The sequence below is a fragment of the Cebus imitator genome, unplaced genomic scaffold (genome assembly GCF_001604975.1).
Source record: "Cebus imitator isolate Cc_AM_T3 unplaced genomic scaffold, Cebus_imitator-1.0 Scaffold565, whole genome shotgun sequence".
Classification (NCBI taxonomy): domain Eukaryota; kingdom Metazoa; phylum Chordata; class Mammalia; order Primates; family Cebidae; genus Cebus; species Cebus imitator.
The window spans coordinates 198641-216765 of record NW_016107880.1 but is presented as its reverse complement, the minus strand read 5'-3'; the positions used below and the strand labels follow the sequence as shown (position 1 = coordinate 216765).

The 18125-nt window shown below is 43.2% G+C and overlaps 1 protein-coding gene and 1 long non-coding RNA gene across 15 annotated transcripts in view; one reads left to right on the top strand and one right to left on the bottom strand.

Annotated features, from left to right (window-relative positions):
• Positions 1-18125, top strand: part of DLGAP1 (DLG associated protein 1) — a 980899-nt gene that overhangs the window by 803665 nt on the left and 159109 nt on the right. For 11 of the 14 annotated variants that reach the window (XM_037734016.1, XM_037734015.1, XM_037734014.1 and 8 more), the window contains one exon: positions 12396-12425. The exons of the other annotated variants lie outside the window; for them this stretch is intronic. In XM_037734016.1, coding sequence (XP_037589944.1) covers positions 12396-12425 — 30 coding nt within the window. The remainder of the gene's footprint in view (positions 1-12395; positions 12426-18125) is intronic. 14 annotated transcript variants of the gene reach the window in all.
• LOC119469072 lies at positions 12219-15932 on the bottom strand. The gene is made up of 2 exons (XR_005197896.1): positions 15891-15932; positions 12219-12998 (listed from the first exon to the last, which is right to left on the bottom strand). It is a non-coding gene; the product is annotated as an uncharacterized LOC119469072 (long non-coding RNA).

Sequence of the window (18125 nt, the reverse complement as noted above, 5' to 3'; positions counted from 1 at the left end):
AGGTAAAGTTTGAATAGATTCTTGCGTTGTTTGAACCAGATATTATATTCTCCTTTTAAGTTATTCCATCCATTTTCCCCCCAAAACTGGACCTGGGTGCCTGCACAATTTCAGAGGCTCAAGAACTCCTGAGTCATCCAGGGACTGTGCTCTGCTGCTTCCAGCTCTGTTACCATATTGCTACTGATCAGGAAGTATATCTGATCCTTTTGTGAATAGCATTGCTACGTTATTATACATGATCAAGCAACAACTTTTTATTGGACACATACTATCTGCCAGGCACTATGCTGGTCACATTGGCTATAAAGATAAATCTGGTATAATCTCCACTTTTGTGTTTCTGTCAGGGAGATATAAGCATGAAGGCAGAGAGAGGCCCATATTACCTATGAGGAGAAGTCTGGAAAGATTTTACTGCACAGAAAACATCTGCATTCGTTCTGAAAAATGGGTAGGTGTGCTGCAGCCACTCACATGACCATTCAAACATTAAAAATTGGCAGATTAGGCCAGACATGGTGGCTCAGGCCTGTAATCCCAGCATTTTGGGAGGCCGAGGCAGGTGGGTCATTTGAGATCAGGAGTTCAAGACCAGCCTGGCCAACATGGTGAAACCCGCCTCTACTAAAAATACAGAAATTAGCTGGGTGGTGGTGGCACATGGCTGCTATCCCAGCTACTCAGGAGGCTGAGGCAGGAGAATCGTTTGAGCCTGGGAGGTAGAGGTTGCAGTGAGCCGAGATGTACCACTACACTCCAGCCTGGGTGACAGAGTGAGACTCCTATCTCCAAAAAAAAAAAAGAGAGAATAGAGACAGGGCACAGTGGAACTTTGGGAAGCTGAAGTGGGAAGCTCACTTGAGGTCAGGAGTTTGAGACCAGCCTGGACAACACAGTGAGACCTCATCTCTAAAAAAAATTGAAAAATAAAAAAATTAGCAGGGCATGGAAGTGGGCACCTGTAATCCCAGCTACTAGGAAGGCTGAGGCAAGAGGATCCCTTGAGCCCAGTAGTTCAAGAGCGTGGTGAGCTATGATTGCGCCACTGCACTGCAGCTTGAATGACAGAGCAAGACCCTGTCTCTAAAAAAAGTTTTTTNAAAAAAAAAAAAAAAAAAAAAACGCTTAAAATTGACAGGTTAGAATCTGATCAGTTCCTTTCCAGAGCTACTTGAACATCTCAGGAGATTCTGCTTAGGATGGAAAAGGAAGGACTTTTAATTTCAAAGTTTCATTCCATATCTTGTCAAACCAGGTCTAGATTTGCCATTTAGAACTGCATTCTCTGATCCTGTGCTGTCAGAGAGGTTTCTCCATGTAGATGAAACAAGGAGCTGCATTCCACCTCGGCTTGTAGGTGTTCTTTGGGCTTGATGTATGTGGTGTAACAACAGCACACAAACGCCAGGGGGCAATGCAGTTTCACCGAAGAATCATAGGAAACTCGGTCTGGCTTTCACTAAAAACGTTGGCAGCATCCTAGGTCAAAGGTGAAATCTTTCCTAAAAAGAGAGTTCTGCAAAGGAAAAAATATGTGTAAAAATCCTTTCTTTGAAAGCTTCCTGCATTGTCATCAAAATTGTCCTTCTGTATTTGTGCACAGCTGGAAGTTTTGCGATATTATTTGCAAAATATTTACTTTTCATTTTTTCTTAGTGCGGCTACCTAGTCTTTCCTGGAAGGTTTCCTGGGCCTTTCTGCATAGGAAGGGTCATTCTAGCCAACCCCCAGCTAACCTGGATCACATTGTTAGGACTCTGGTGCGTCCTCTGCCTGACCGTGGGGCTCTCTTCCCTAGGTGCCCTTTCAGCACTTCCAGCTGCCTCTGCGGTTGGAGCCGGGCTCCCTTTAAGGTAATTCCAGTCCGGGTCTGTGTTTTGTTTCCAGCTTGGCAGCGCCAGGTGTCTGCCCTCCCTTAACCTCCAAGGATGAGAGATCAAAGGTGCGCCTACATCTGCCTCCTGCTCAGCTCTTTAATCTGTTACATGGTCAAAAGGGACAAATGCAGTATTGTGCACTCAGGGAGGGAGGACAAATCAGAGAACTGGAAATGGGCAGAGCCTCAGAGCCTGCGAACTTACATAAATGATACGGAATTTGCCTGCCTACGTATTAGCCCTGCCACTGAGGGAGTGTTTTCTTTTTAAAAGAGCAAGAATATTATGGAGAAATGGAAATCTTCTTCAGTTGGAACCCTACTAAACCCATTTAATGAAATATTGTACACAGACCCATTTGGAGGCTAGTATTGGGAGAGATACAACGAGGTAAAAGCAAATATTTTTTAAATTATGAAATGGAAATTACCAGGGCACTTGTAGAGACCTGGGCTTATTTTATACACAGCAAAAATGATATGTAATCTTTTAGTAGAGTAGATATATTTTAAGAAAGACTATTTCCAGTGGAGCATCTATTTTCCGTACCCATAGAGTTAAGTAGGGGAATGCATTTTAAAATAGCAAGAATACAGATTAGGTATTAAGAAAATAATACTGAAGGCAATGGTTATGGAAGGTACAGAATTTACCTAGCTATCAGTACTCAAGAAGGAGCAGCTCTTTCTTCATTTTTAGAGGAAGGGTTGGGGTGGGGGTGGTTAAGGAAGAGCTGGTGTTCTAGAAACAAATTGTTTCTCAATTTAAATTTAGAAACATTTTAAACAGATTGAGCGTCCACGATTTTCTTTAGACTTTAAGGAGAGCTCCCTGATTTCCAACCAAAGACGTAAAAGTGAACAGGCACTGATTACATATTTCTCTGTGCGTTGCTGCGCCCACACACCCAGAGGCTTCCTCTTCCCCAGAGGTTACAAAAAGGAACTCCAGCAACTTCAGTTGTGCTTAGCTGCCTTCACAGACAAGAGCAAAGCAGGACCAGTGGCCTCATATTAAGTCAGTGTCTTTCCCCAGTTACAATCGCTGAGAACCCAGATTTTCACAAGGTGCAAAGAAAAGAATAGTGACATGGTTATTAAAAGTTGTGGTGAGAAGGGAGTCCTTATCTGCTGCTTCAAATATTTCATTCACCCACTTAACAAATATTTATTCTGCACTTACTATGTCCAGACACGGTGTTGAACTCTGGGAATTCCCTGGTGATCAAAAGCAGTCTTACTCTTTGTTCACATGGAGTTTACCATCTAGGGGTGGAGACTAGCATCAGTCAGATAATCACAGAGATAACAGCACTGAAAGAAAGAAACAGTTCTTGTGGGAGAATCTGCTGTAACAAAGGGACTGATCTAGAGGCTCAGGGAGAACTTCCCTGAGAAAATCCTCATTAGCTAAGAGCCAAAGGATCAAGAAGGGTTAGGGAAGGCGCATGCTAATATTGCATTCAGTATTAGTAGAACTGAAAGGGTGATGTGGCTTGAGCACCAAGAGCTAAGGGACAGGGCACATGTAGTCAGAAAACGTATACACAGCTGACTCTGTCTGCCATCTCTTGTGACATACCTCCTTACCCCAATGTGTAACAGCTGCAAAACAATCACTGTATTATGCCTTATGATTTAGAATCAGGAGTTCAGGCAGGGTTCAGCTGGGCAATTCTTCTGTTCCACATTCAGCTAAAAGTTGGTGTATTAGAGTTCTCCAGAGAAATAGTATATCCATATATGTGTGCGTGTATATATATGTATACTGACCCACAATTATGGAGGCTGAGAAGTCCCAAGATCTGCAGTCAGCAAGCAAGCTGAAAACCCAGGAGACCCAATGGTATAGTTCCAATCTGGGTCCAAAGACCTGAGAACCTGGAGAGCAATTGTGTAAGCTCCAGTTCAAGTCCAAATCCAAAGGGAGGAGAAGATTGATGTCCCAGCAGAGACAGAATCCCCTTTTACTTGGCCTTTTTGTTCTATTTAGGACTTCAACTGATTGGACAAGATCCACCCACCTTAGGGAGGGCAGTCTGCCTTACTCGGTGAACTGATCCAAATGTTAATCTCATCCAGAAACACCTTTACACACAACCGGAATAATGTTTGTTTAAACCTCTGGGCACCTTATGGCCCAGTCAAGTTGACAAACTAACCATCAGAGTTGGGTTGGTCTGGAGAGTCCAAGATGGCATGATTCACTTACCTGGCACCTTGATTTCAATGGCTGGAAGTGTGGGGTCCTGATCAGCAGCAGTATGGTAACTGTTGGCTGGAGCATCTGTAATTGGCACCTCCAGCCTTGTGGCTTCAAGGTTCCTTCCATGTCAGTTCAGGGCTTCCAGGAAGAGACTCTTCCAACAGTCAGGAAATCTTAAGGTCTTAAGTCTGAGATCAGATACTGACAGGTGTCATTTCCATCGCATTCTTGGTGATGGCCAAAGCAGTCCACAGGCCCACTCAGATCCACAGGAACAACGAAGATGCCACCTCTCATCAGGAAGAGTTTCAAATGATTTGTGGCCATGGTTAGTCATCCATGCTTCAGCTTCTGGACACAAATTATTCACATCCTCTGTAAGGCAAAATAGACTCACCCCTTCTAAAGAGTTCAAAAACCTCATCCCAAGCTTAAGTTTGAGATTCAGGTTCTTACCGCCTAAGGTTCAGATGCTGATGGGACTGTTTGATGCTGTTGTTTCATATAGTTTCTCTCAATATGAAGACTTGTGAACAAAAAAAAAAAGCATCTGCCTCATATAGACCCAACATATACTGATAATACAGGGGTGGGATAAATGCTTGGGATACTCCCACTCAAAGAATGAAGGAACAGCTATACACCAGGCATTGCCATAGCAAGTCTGAAATCCACATGCTGCCAGTTCCTTGACTGGAGGGCCCAGGCCTGCTCCCTGGAATGATTCTCTGCAGCGCTTGGATCCCCCTCCAGACTCCTGTTGCACCTTCTGAGCTGTCCCTTTTCCATAAGAAATGTCACTTGCAGCTGAATAATCTTCTCAGCTTATGTTTCACTCATAAAAGTTTGGGGCCTCTAAAAACTCTTTACACTTTAAACTATCTCTGCCCACTTTGTCCAAGCTGATTATGTGTCCACTGACATACTTCTCCTGTAATCTTCGTGGGCATCCTTTGAATCTTATTAGGCTTCATTCTGTTAAATGAAACACACCCACGATTCTCTTCAAGACAGTCCCTTCTTTGGTCTGAGCTCAGAGTCGGGTGCTGTGAGACAATACCCTTGGATTCTTAAAAGCCTTTTTGTCTGTTTTAGCAATTCTGTGAGGTACACCCTTAGCTATTTCTACAGTCATAAAAAAGGATTTTACAGCCACCCCCTAGGAATGTGAAACATTTTTTGTTTTGTTTTACTCAACACGTTCTGGCTCTTTATTGCCTCCAAATTTTGTTTGAAAACTGAGCGGTTCTTTCTTGACCCATCTTTCTCTACCTGAACCTTTCGTTGTCTGTAGCTTTAAAAAGAAAAAAATGGCACTTTTAGCATTCTGCCTGGAAATTTTCTTACTAGAATTCATGGGCTCATTGGGTATATTTTCTATTTTCCACATTACGACAAGGGATAACATCGGCAAATTCTCTGCCACTACATTAATAGAGTTACCTTTTCCAGTGGCAATTTTCGGTCCTCCTGGGCTTCACCAAGTCTCCTCGGGACCTGACAGCTTCTTTCCCCGCCTAAATTTGACGCTTAGTCTTAGCTGATATTTATCAGAGTGTCTGCACATGGCCTTTCCACCAGAATCCTCTCAGGACTTATAACCTGCTGTCTCAGGCTTCCCAGAGGGAGTGCTCCATGAGGCCAGAGGGGAAGCTGCCTGATTCATGAAACCTGGGCAGAGAGCATCATTTTCTCTGTATTCTAATGATCATAGTGGCCACAGAGCTTACCCAGATTCAGGGAGAGGAGACATAGCCTCCACCTCTCTATGGGAGGAGTATGGAAGAATTTGTGGCCATTTTTATTCATCTATGGGTGACATCATAGAGGGTTTTGCAGGCCATGTTAAGGGTTTTTATTAAGAATTTCACTGGGCACTGTGGTATATGCCTATAGTTTCAGCTACTCGGAGGTCTGAGGCAGGAGGATCACTTGAGTCCAGCAGTTTGAGACCAACCTAAGTAACATAGTGAAATTCCATCAAAAAAAAAAAGTATTGGAAGGCTATCACATGACCTTTTGAAAAAGTCACTCCAAGGCCGGGCACGGTGGCACACGCCTGCAATCCCAGCACTTTCAGAGGCCAACGCAGGCGGATCATGAGGTCAGGAGATGGAGACCACCCTGGCGAACACAGTGAAACCCCGTCTCTACTAAAAATACAAAAAATTAGCTGGGCATGGTGGTACACGCCTGTGGTCCCAGCTACTCAGGACGCTGAGGCAGGTGAATCGCTTGGACCCGGGAGGCGGAGGTGCAGTGAGCCGAGATCGCACCACTGCACTCCAGCCTGGGTGACAGAGTGAGACTTCGTCAAAAAGAAAAAAAGAAAAAGTAACTCCAGCTGCAGCATGGGAATAACAGAAAAAGGCTGTTAAAGGCTGAAGTTCTTTTTCAGTTCCTTTTTCTCTATTGTGCCTTATCACACAGTTTCCTGTGAACATTGCTGTCATAATTTGGCCCATGGTGATGACAGTTGAGACAAGAGAACTGCAGATCATTGAGGTATTTGAATATAAAATTAATTAACTAATATTTCTTGAAGTCTGTTTAGGGCATAATTTTGTCTCCAAGTAGCCAATAAACTTACTATTAGAGACCTTGCCAATATTAGAACGCAAAAACACCTAAATGTTTATTGTAAATTACGTGTATTCACTCTACACATAGATTTTAACTAACCCCTCTAAAGAACAGCCTGTGAGTAGAAGTAGACAGTGGTCAGTCTAATGAAATCTGAGTACTCAGCTCAATAATACTCATAATTGAAATAAAATATTTGAAGTATATTTGCTGGGATTGCTAAGATCCTCCTTGAGGATACTCGGGAATGATCACTTTTTCATTCAATAAATACTTACTGTGTGTTTGCTTTATGCTACAAACTTCTAGGCAGAGGAGTTAGAGCAGCAAACAAAACAGACCAGGTTCCTGCTCTCATTCTGATCGTATTCTAGTGAGGAGGACAGATGTAAACAAGGAAACAGATGTAAAATCAATGAGATAACATCAAACAGTAATAATGCTATTTTATTATTTTTTTATTTTTTGTATTTATTGAGACAGAGTTTTGCTCTTGTTGCCCAGGCTGGGGTGCAATGGCGCGATCTCGGCTCATGGCAACCTTCGCCTCTGAGGTTCAAGCAATTCTCCTGCCTCAGCCTCCCGAGTAGCTGGGATTACAGAGATGCACCACCATGCCCAGCTAATTTTGTATTTTTAGTAGAGACAGGGTTTCTCCATGTTGGTTAGGCTGATCTTGAACTCCTGGCCTCAGGTGATCGCCTGCCTCGGCCTCCCAAAGTGCTGGGATTACAGGCATGAGCCACCTTGCCGGCTGATAAGCACTATTTTAAAAGAAATATAAGAAAGCCGGTTGTGGTGGCATGTACCTGTAATCCCCGCTACTTGGGAGGCTGAGGTTGGAGAATTGTTTGAGTCCAGGAGTTCAAGGCCAGCCTGTCCAACAAAGTGAGACCCTCCCCATCTTTTTAATAAAATAAAAATTAGTCCAGGCAAGGTGGCTCACATCTGTAATCCCAGCACTTTGGGAGGCTGAGGCGGGTGGATCACCTGAGGTCGGGAGTTTGAGACCAGCCTAACCAACATGGAGAAAAACCCTGTCTCTACTAAAAATACAAAGTTAGCCAGGCGTGGTGGTGCATGCCTGCAATCCCAGCTACTCAGGAGGCTGCGGGAGGAGAATTGCTTAAATCTCAGAGGCAGAGGTTGCAGTGAGCTGAGATCATGCCATTGCACTCCAGCCTGGGCAACTAGAGTGAAACTCCATCTCAAAAATAATAATAATAATAATTAATTACTGAGCCGGGCACGGTGGCTCACGCCTGTAATCCCAGCACTTTGGGAGGCCGAGGTGGGTGGATCATGAGGTCAAGAGATCGAGACCATCCTGGTCAACATGAAACGGGTGAAACCCCATCTCTACTAAAAATGCAAAAAATTAGCTGGGCATGGTGGCACGTGACTGTAATCCCAGCTACTCAGGAGGCTGAGGCAGGAGAATTGCCTGAACCCAGGAGGCTGAGGTTGCGGTGAGTCGAGATCGCGCCATTGCACTCCAGCCTGGGTAACAAGAGCGAAACTCTGTCTCAAAAAAAAAAAAAAAAATTAATTACTTAATTTAAAAAATAAAAATTAAATAAATAAATAAGAGCAATGGGGTAGAGAGTTATTTCTGGACCACTCTAAATACAGTAATCAAGGAAGACTCTCTGAGGAAGTCATATTTGAAATCCAAATGTGAATAAAAGAAAAGAGCTGGCTATAGGAAGATTGAGCAGTTTAGGGCAGCAAGCCAGAGGGAGTGAGCAGCAAGTACACTAGCCAAGGGCAGAAAGGAAACGGCCTTGCAAAGCACAGAGAGAAAACATGTGGCTTATGCATCCGGAATAAGGGGAAAAGTCATGTGAGATGAAGTAGAAGAAACAGGGAAATAGGGCAGAGATACATCACATAGGGCCTTGCTGACTGTGGTTCAAAATTTGCTTAGTATTTTAATGAGATGTCATTAGAAGGTCGTATTGAACCCTAGTCATTCATACTTTAGCATGAATTACTGTAACTTGAACTTTTCTCCTATGAATTTTTTTTTTTTTGAAACGGAGTCTCACTCTGTTGCCTGGGCTAGAGTGCAGTGACGTGATCTCGGCTCACTGCAACCTCCGCCTCCTGGGTTCAAGCGATTCTCCTGCCTCAGCCTCCTGAGTAGCTGGGATTACAGGTGCCCGCCACTACGCCCAGCTAATTTTTTGTATTTTTAGTAGAGATGGGGTTTCACCATGTTGGCCAGGCTGGTCTCAAACTCCTGACCTCATGATCCGCCTGTCTCGGCCTCCCAAAGTGCTGGGATTACAGGCATGAGCCACCACGCCCAGCCTTTCCTATGAATTATTTTAGAACAATTGAAATTGACCCTTAGGTGAAAGTGGAGAGAAAGAGGGCAGAGTAATTTTGATATTGCTCTGACTTGCAGGAAGATAATGGACGTGGTCTATTTAGTCTACACAAGTCACCTCAAGCTTTGGAAATTTGCTGCATTAAAGATATTAAGTCAGATCGGGCGTCGTGGTTCACGCCTGTAATCCCAGCACTTTGGGAGGTGGATGAATCACGAGATCAAGAGACGGAGACCATTCTTGCCAACATGGTGAAACCCTGTCTCTACTAAAATATACAAAAGTTACCTGGGTGTGGTGGCACGTGCCTGTCATCCCACCTACTCAGGAGGCTGAGGCAAGAGAATCACCTGAACCCAGGAGACAGAGGCTGCAGTGAGCTGAGATTGCACCACTGCACTCCAGTCTGATGACAGAGTGAGACTGTCTCAAAAAAAAGATACTGAGTTCAGAGAAAGACAGCTGAGTTTGTTTTTTTTGTTGTTGTTTTCAATTGTATTTTCAAACACTTCTGCAGACTATAAAAAAGAAACCAAGGGGTGTGGTAGCATCTGTGTGTGTGTGTATATATATATGTGTAACTGTATGTGCTATGACTTACCCTGAATTCCAGGCAATGTCAATGTCAGCCACTCACCAGATAATGTCTATTGTGTGTCCTGGAAGTCAGCAGTGCTATGTGTAGCTTTTTAACATCAACATCAATCCCTTCTTAAATATTCAAATTTTAAAAAACCGTTTACATTTTAAGATAAAGTTACTTCCCAATGTAAAGGCCTACCTTACTATAGAGAATAAATTGACTTGGGGTTTGAAAATATAAGAAAAATCTATATGGAGCTAATGAATCACATGTTTTTCTTAAAATAAGGTTTATAATTAGAGATCTGATTTTTGTTTATATTTGAGCTCACCTTTTTTCCCAATTCAATAAACGGTTATTGGGCTTTCCTTCACCGCCACCCCTGTCTTCCCTGAGAATTTAAGTTTTCTTGTTTTCTTGCACCAAGTCTGTTTCTACATACTGATCAGAGCATGTTGTTGTCTTTTCAGTTGAATGACATTTGCTGACACCATGATTATACTCAAAAATGAATATGGTTGAAAATTTTAATATTCCGATATATATAAGAATTCTACTCTGAAAAGATGAGATCATTGCTTAATACACCAATTACCTGTGCCTGACTTTGCGTCTTGGTTTAGCTGCCTGACCAAAAGAATGTCAGATCCATTTATGTTGTGTTCTTAGTTGATTGTCAATGACTGTTATTTCTAAAGTGGTGTATGTATAGCTTATTTTTGCAATGAAAGGCTTTAGAGGTTTTCAAATAACTGGCAAAATAATAGTAAATCCTAAGTTTACTTCCATTTGTCTTGTTCAATTAAATTATAACCCCCTTTATGAAGATCTCAGGAAGTATTCTGAAGTTCAAGGTCTTCCCTGGGCCCGAGCAGAAAGAAGCATCAGTTATGGCAGTAGTGCCCTAAAGCTGGTTCATACCAGCTTGCAAGAGTCAGATGTTAGAGTTTCAGGAATTTTGGAAGCCCAAATTAAATTGTGTAACTTACAGTTAGATAAATTATATCAAAAACAAAAGTAATAAATACTTAGAACTCTTCAGTTCCTAGTCATGTTGCTATTCGTGCTCTTGAGGTTTCGTTCTACCATAGCTGTACGGTGCAAATGCTACATGCTGGTGTGGCTACTGCACATCTCTGCCCAGCTCTGTGTGCAGTGGCAACTATGCCACGGTGTGGGTACTGACATAGTATTGAAGCTGAAAGAGGCTTTAATAAAAATAATTTGTATCACATAAAAGATATCATGACAGTAGACAGTAAATTTGTTGGGACAAGGGCAGACTGGGATGCAACCGAACGAGTGATTGTCCAATCATAGTTGAACTGCTGGCTACAGACACAAGAGTTTGGCCAAGATGAACAAAAGCATTCCATGGGAACCAATTCACTATATAGAATTTGCCATCAAGAATACTGTATAGGCCAGCCAAGGTGGCTTACGCCTGTAATCCCAGCACTTTGGGAGGCCGAGGTGGGTGGATCACATGAGGTCAGGAGTTCGACACCAGACTCGCTAACATGGTGAAACCTGTTTTTACTAAAAATACCAACAATTAGCCTGACGTGGTGGCGTGCACCTGTAATCCCAGCTACTCAGGAGGCTGAGGCAGGAGAATCACCTTGAACCTGGGAGGCAGAGGTTGCAGTGAGCCGAGATCGGGCCATTGCACTCCATCTTGGGCAACAAGAGTGAAACTCCGTCTCAAAAAAAAAAGAATACTGTATATTTCATTGTTACTTATAGACTGTGTGCTACATATCCTTCGTATCAGCAAAATTTATAATAAACATATGGACATATATATGCTTACTTCCTCCCTAGAGGGTTTCTTACTCAATGTTGGACCAGACACCACTGGTTATAGAAGAAAGATGAAATTCAATAGGAAACAAACTTAAAGCAGCTTTTCCAGAAAGTCATAAGGAAGAGCAATGTGAACATAATCTGTTAAAGTCAGTGTGTGTTCATGCCGATACCAATTTGATTTATCAGTATTAAAAAGGATTTTGTGTGCAAAATTCTCCAGTTTGAAAGAGAACCAGGACTTCCATCAAATGAAACTGCAGACATTTTTGTTCAGCCTAAAAGAGCATGACTATTGCATAAGATTATATTATTTATTTATAAAAAATGCTCTTTAAATCAAATGATTGTTACCAGGTCTAATTTAGCCTAGTTCAGTATTTTCACCTTTAAATTCACCAAAAAGGTGCATAAATATCAGTCAAGGGTATTAACTTGCTTTATGAACAACTTGACTTACTCAGATAACCCATTCACTCTCTGACTTGCAGGGAGCTGAAAGCTAAACTCATCAAACCAAGAAAAGGCGCTGGCCCAACCACCAGAGAGAAGAAAGTTGCCAGATCACACCATGGTTTTAACCACCTGTTACATATTTCAACACTCATCACATGATCTCTATACACAGCACCAAAGACGCAGTGCTGGTCCCTGGCATCCTATTGTGTGAACTTTTATTGATCTATAATCTAGTATAATTTATACACAGAAATAGTCACTCAGACAGACTGGGCCTGTCCCATTCAAAAACATATTTGATCCCATTTTTAGTGAAAAATTTTCCCAACTGGTTTTAGTGGAGGAAATGAAGTCATCCATGAGACCTAGTTAAGACTAAACATTATTTTATTTTTGAAGTTGATGTTTGTTTCGTTACGTTCTTGCAATGCCAGCAAAAAAAAAGAAAAAGAAAAATCCAGATCTGAAGCATGGGTGTGTTATGAGGAGCCTGGAAAAGGCGATTTGGGTCCATTATATAACTGCCACTTTTTGTTTTTATTCAAGGTGTCATAAAACTGAGTTCTGCAGTGGAAGGTATGTTTTTACAACCACGAAATCAATAATGTTTTGCTTGAAGGTTGCATAGCGTGGCTTGTAGCTAAAAAGCTTCTGTGGCAGTGGTGTTTGACGCCATGTGCAAATTGCCAGCTATTGCCATTGCATCTGTGTTTCCCCTTGTTCTGGTCATTTTATGCTGCAAAGCTCTTGGCCCTCGTCAAATGGCGTTCGCACTGACCTGAGAAGTCGGCCCCAACATGTCTGTTTCTGTCTCCTGATGTGACTGCCCCGAACTGGTGCTCCTCAGAGTGCCTGGGCTCTTCTGTGGCCTGATGTGAGGCTGGACACAGTCTTGTCAGGAACCTTTGCCCTGGGTCCTTCAGCAGAGCCTGGTCTAGAGTGTCCTTTATCCCAACAAAGCAGACATGTTTGCCCAGGAAGTATGTAGCCATGAAGAGTCGTTCAGGCTTCCTGATGAGAAAATGAGATGGTTAAGGCACCTGCCAGTCTCCTTGCGGGTTCCTCCTGGGCAGTGTGACCCACCACCATGAGGCATGGTGAAGATCAGGTTCCTTTACTGTTGTCCCTGTTGACGAGAACAGCAGTTCCCTTCAGTCATGCATTCAAAACGCCAAGAAGGAAGAAGGATTTAAGGAAAGTACAAAAGAGACATTAAAGCAAAGTGTTTTGCTGAGTAACCCCAAGAATATTAAAACGACCTCATTTTCTGAAATGATTAGTTGGTTACTGGTATAAAATTGATCTCCTTAGCCCCATCGGAGTTTCACAATTCAAAAGTCGAGAATGTGTCATTTTCTCCTTTTGTGAGTTTCTGTGTTTGTTTGGGGGGGTATGTGTGTTCTCGTTTATTGGGAGTTTGTCGGTCATGCTTTGGAGGCTTCTTCCTCCTCACTTAATCAGGGGAGGTTGCATGGAAGAGGTGGTGGGCATTCAGGTGAGTTTTCAATTTAAAGGGAGATGTGGCTGGCTTGGTGAATGGGCAATGCATGGAGGTGGGGAGTGGGAAAATCGCACGGGGGGTTGGAGTGCTGAGGCCATTCGTGGGTTGGAGTTTCAAGGTTGGGAGGTGGAAGAGTAGGTCAATTATGGACCCATGGGACTGGCAAATCCAAAGCGAGGGTGCACTATCCCTTTGGTGGATTTAGTACCATCACATTTTACAAAACCAAGTTGAAAAGGCAGTATTTCTGGCATTTGTGGCAGAAAGTATGTTGCTACTGGAAACCAAGGAAAAGGTGCAGGCAGCGGTGTTTCAGGGTGGAGACAAAAAGACCTTCTCACCTCGAGGAGAAAGTGCACATTGCAGGCCTCGGACAGGCCAAGCAGAAATTCAAGTTCCCTTTGCACATCAACATGGAATTTTATTGAAGGACAATCCAAGCTCCTCCCTGCCTAACAAGATATGAGACACAGAAGCAGAATCAAGCAGCACCATGAGAATGACCTTGGCTGCAGAAAACTCCCAGTAGCAATTTGAGCACTGAGTTTCAGTTAATTATCTGTTGAATTACAGATAACAGTTGGTTCACTCTGGGTCGTTTTGACATTTTATCAAGGAATGGCTTTGAAGTCATAGTTTTACATCGCCTGCTTGGCTTGAGCGCAGTATTCCACTTGCAACAAAAGGATAGAGCGACAAAATACAGTTCTCATTTTAAAAGTCAGAAAGTCAAGGGAGCATTACGTAATTTGAAAACTGTTGTTTCGCTAGAAGTTACTAGTGGGTGGCATGGCTTGTCTGCACCCCCAGAACAGGGTTCTGTTTTCTCAAAAAAGATGAGAGTTTGAGGGAAAATGAAGGCAGGAAGCGGAATGCCTGCTTGGGGCTTGTCTGGCAGCCTCTGGCCACCTTCCCCATCACTTGGCCTCCTCTGAGTCCCTGGGGCTCACAGGAAGTTCTCTGGACTGGCTGCAGTACCAGAGGTCAGGCCCACTGCGACTGTTGCTTGAGCATCTTTTGGGTGGCTTATTGTCTGAGGCTTGGGAGCATGCTGTGTGGTAACGGTGTTAGAATATATGTGTGCAGGGCAATTGGGAGTGCGGTTGTTGGGGTAGGGGGCGTGTGTTCCATGCATGCATTCTCCGTGCATCTGATACCTGGAACTCTTACAAGCATGCTAGGTGGCACGTGTGTAAGATACTATCTCTTGATGAGAAATCAAACCTCAGATGGTCAGCCTTGCGACTGCTTAGCTCATGACCGTACTTGCTACTTTCCATCTGCGGAATGAATTCAAGGCAGCTTCGTACAGCTTTTCATATCAAAGAATACGTACATCACTGGAAGAAATCCACTGTCAGAAATGAAAGCTCTTTCCTTTTAAAAAAAAAAAAAAACTCTGCTCTAGATTATCCTAGAACTCTGAAAGTAGTATTAATATTTTAGGCAGATTCTCTTATGCTTTTCAAGGAAAAATAATTGTCAAAGTCCTAAGAGAAAAACAAACCAAGATTCTGTTTGCCACTCCCCACCAAGTGTCTATGGCAGGCAGTTTTGTTTCTTCGTTTCTTTCACACTGCGCAGCTTCATGTCAGCTTTTTAAATCAGCAGAAAGAAAAACCCATTTTATAGCTCATGAATGCTAAGGTTAATGGTGAAATGTCCTTTGAAAGACTTAAAATGATATTTAAACAGAAACATTCATCAATGCTTTGATTATGTTGCAATGAGGAAAAATATGTGAATAGGAAAAAAGTTCAGTTTGAAAGAAACAATTGCCAAGCTTTATCAATAACACTGATGAATTCTCACCTCTGATGTTAGATTGATAATCCCAAACTCTGAGAAAATTGGGGTAAAAGAGAAACATCCTGACAGCAGTTTGGGGGAAGGGGGGAGACAGTTGCACCAATGGCGGGTACTAATGTTAGGGTCTGAGTTTCTGTATCATATTGAGAATTCTACAATAGATCAGGTAACAAATAATGATACCAGGATAAATATTGTGGAGAAGAAGTCTAGTTTGAAGCTTAGCGACAATTTAAGAGTTTGATTTGTCATTCAACGTCAGTTTGAGATTATTCTTTCTTGGTCTGTAAACATCAATATTGTTGTAAGGTGAGGCTAATGGCGAAGATGCATGCAATGGCTGTTTTCACATAGTGTGGGTATGCATTTTTTTTGTAAGGATTGATTAGGGTAATAGTAATAAGTATAAACAGGGGAATTAGGGTTATTAATATGATGGAAGAATACACATTTTGATTTTATTTGGAATTGCACCCATATTTTTGCTTCCTAAAACCAGTGGATGACTTTTATCCTTTAAAAGTTGAGAAAGCCGTGTCGTTGGACATGGAGGCATGAGTTAGCAGTTCTTGCATACTTTCTCTGTAGGTAAGAAGTTGTAGCTTCTATTATTAGATTCACAGTCTAATGTTTTGATTAAACTGTAACTACAGAGTGTGAAACCCATAATGATTTTAGGATCCAAGGATAGTAGCAGAATGGGGTACTAGTAAGAAGGAAAAACAACTCACACCAAGAATTCCACAAGAGTCTTCTAAATACTTCTCTGAATACTTCTTCTAAATACTTATCTTACACTTGTGCCACTGGAGCAGGGAGATAGATGTAGGGGTACATATTTTCACAAGTAGGGCCAAAACATTGGCCTTATCAAGAAGAAATGGGAACACAGGTCATGGAAGAGCTGAGTCACCCCTGAGTCAGAATGCCTCTGATACTCTATAGGCAGCTATTTCTTTCCAGGGAAGGAGGGGCCACCGCAGCCGGAAACTCTTGTTCCAGCCAAAGTGGTGCATTCAGACATGGTGAGTGGGAGTGTTCTAGCAGGCACAAGCCTGGAGGGACAAGATGAGGCAGCCGCGATGGTAGGCTGATGAGTCTTTGCCACTGATAACCAGCATGTGTTCTGCGTTGAGACTTGTCTCTAAGGTGATTTTTTTTTTTTTGAGACGGAGTTTCTTTCTTGTTACCCAGGCTGGAGTGCAATGGCGCGATCTCGGCTCACCGCAACCTCCGCCTCCTGGGTTCAGGCAATTCTCCTGCCTCAGCCTCCTGAGCAGCTGGGATTACAGGCACGCACCACCATGCCCAGCTAATTTTTTGTATTTTTTAGTAGAGATGGGGTTTCACCAGGATGGTCTCAATCTCTTGACCTGGTGATCCACCCGCCTCGGCCTTCCAAAGTGCTGGGATTACAGGCGTGAGCCACCGCGCCCGGCCCAAGGTGATTTGTTTATACCTTGTAGGTGAGACTCCAAAACGCCGAAAGGACATCACATTCTTTTGAAAGCCCATATGAAAAAAAGTGAAAGTTGTCTTCTTTGGAAAAGTTCCATGTCTGTAAATATAGGAACAGATGAGCCTCTCTGAAGAAATCAAATAAATGAGGGCTGGGTGCAGTGGTTCACAGCTGTAATCCCAGCACTTTGGGAGGTCGAGGCAGGAAAATAGCTTGAGGCCAGGTATTAAAAAGTTTGAGATGGGCCTGGGCAATACAGCGAGTTCCCCCCTCTCTACAAAAAATAGTTTTGAAAAGTTAGCCGGCTGTGGTGGCATACACCTATAGTCCTAGCTATTTGGGAATCTGAGGTGGCAGATCAGTTGAGCTCAGGAGTTTGAGGCTGAAGTGAGCTATGAGTACACCACTGCACTCCAGCCTGGTCAACAGAGTGAGACCCTGCCTCTAAAATAAAAAACTTTTAAAGAAATTCTGTTGTTCATAGTACGACAAGCAATATGTCCAAAAACACCCCAAATGGATTTAATGTTTTAAAAGTATTCCTGCTGGGTGTGGTGGCTCATGCCTGCAATCCCAGCACTTTGGGAGGCCAAGGCAGGTGGATCACCTGAGATCAGGAGTTCAATCTCTGCTCGCTGCAACCTCTGCCTCCCAAGTTCAACCGATTCTCCTCCCTCAATCCCCTGAGTAGCTGGGACTACAGACACGGTCTACCGCACCCGGCTAATTTTTGTATTTTTAGTGGAGACAATGGTTCACCTTTTTGGCCAGGCTGGTCTTGAACTCTTGGCCTTGAGCGATCTGCCCATCTCAGCCTCCCAAAGTGCTGGGGTTACAGGCATGAGCCACCTTGCCCAGCCAAGACTTTCTATTTATTTTGAGCAAAGCCATGTCCTCAACGTGTCAGGGTAGATTGTGGTAAATACTTTAATAAACTCATAGCTGATGGACTTACATCAAGAAGTAAATTAAGAATGAAGTTTCAACATTTTTTCTGGAGACGAAGTGGCACGATCTCGGCTCACTGCAACCTCCACCTCCAGGGTTCAAGTGATTCTCCTGCCTCAGCCTCCTGAGTAGCTGGGACTACAGGCACACACCACCACACCCGGCTAATTTTTGTATTTTTCACCATGTTGGTCAGAATGGTCTCCATCTCCTGACCTCATGACCTGCCCACCTCAGCCTCCCAAAGTGCTGGGGTTACAGGCGTGAGCCACCGCGCCTGGCCAATTTCAACATTTTTACTACTAGAAATCAAAATCAATCACATGACTGACAGAAATACGGTAGGGCTGTCTCCCAGAAGGAGGTCCTTCCCTTCTACCAGCGTGGAAGGTGGCAGTGTGTCAGGAATACTAAATGGAATATTATAGAAACTGAGAACAAAACTCGATAAACTTGTTTCCGCAAAGAAACCCAGACATCCTGTTTATAAGAGTAACATGGAGGCTGGAGAGCCACACTAAACAAACGAATGCTCTCTCCTCAGATGTATCTTACAGAC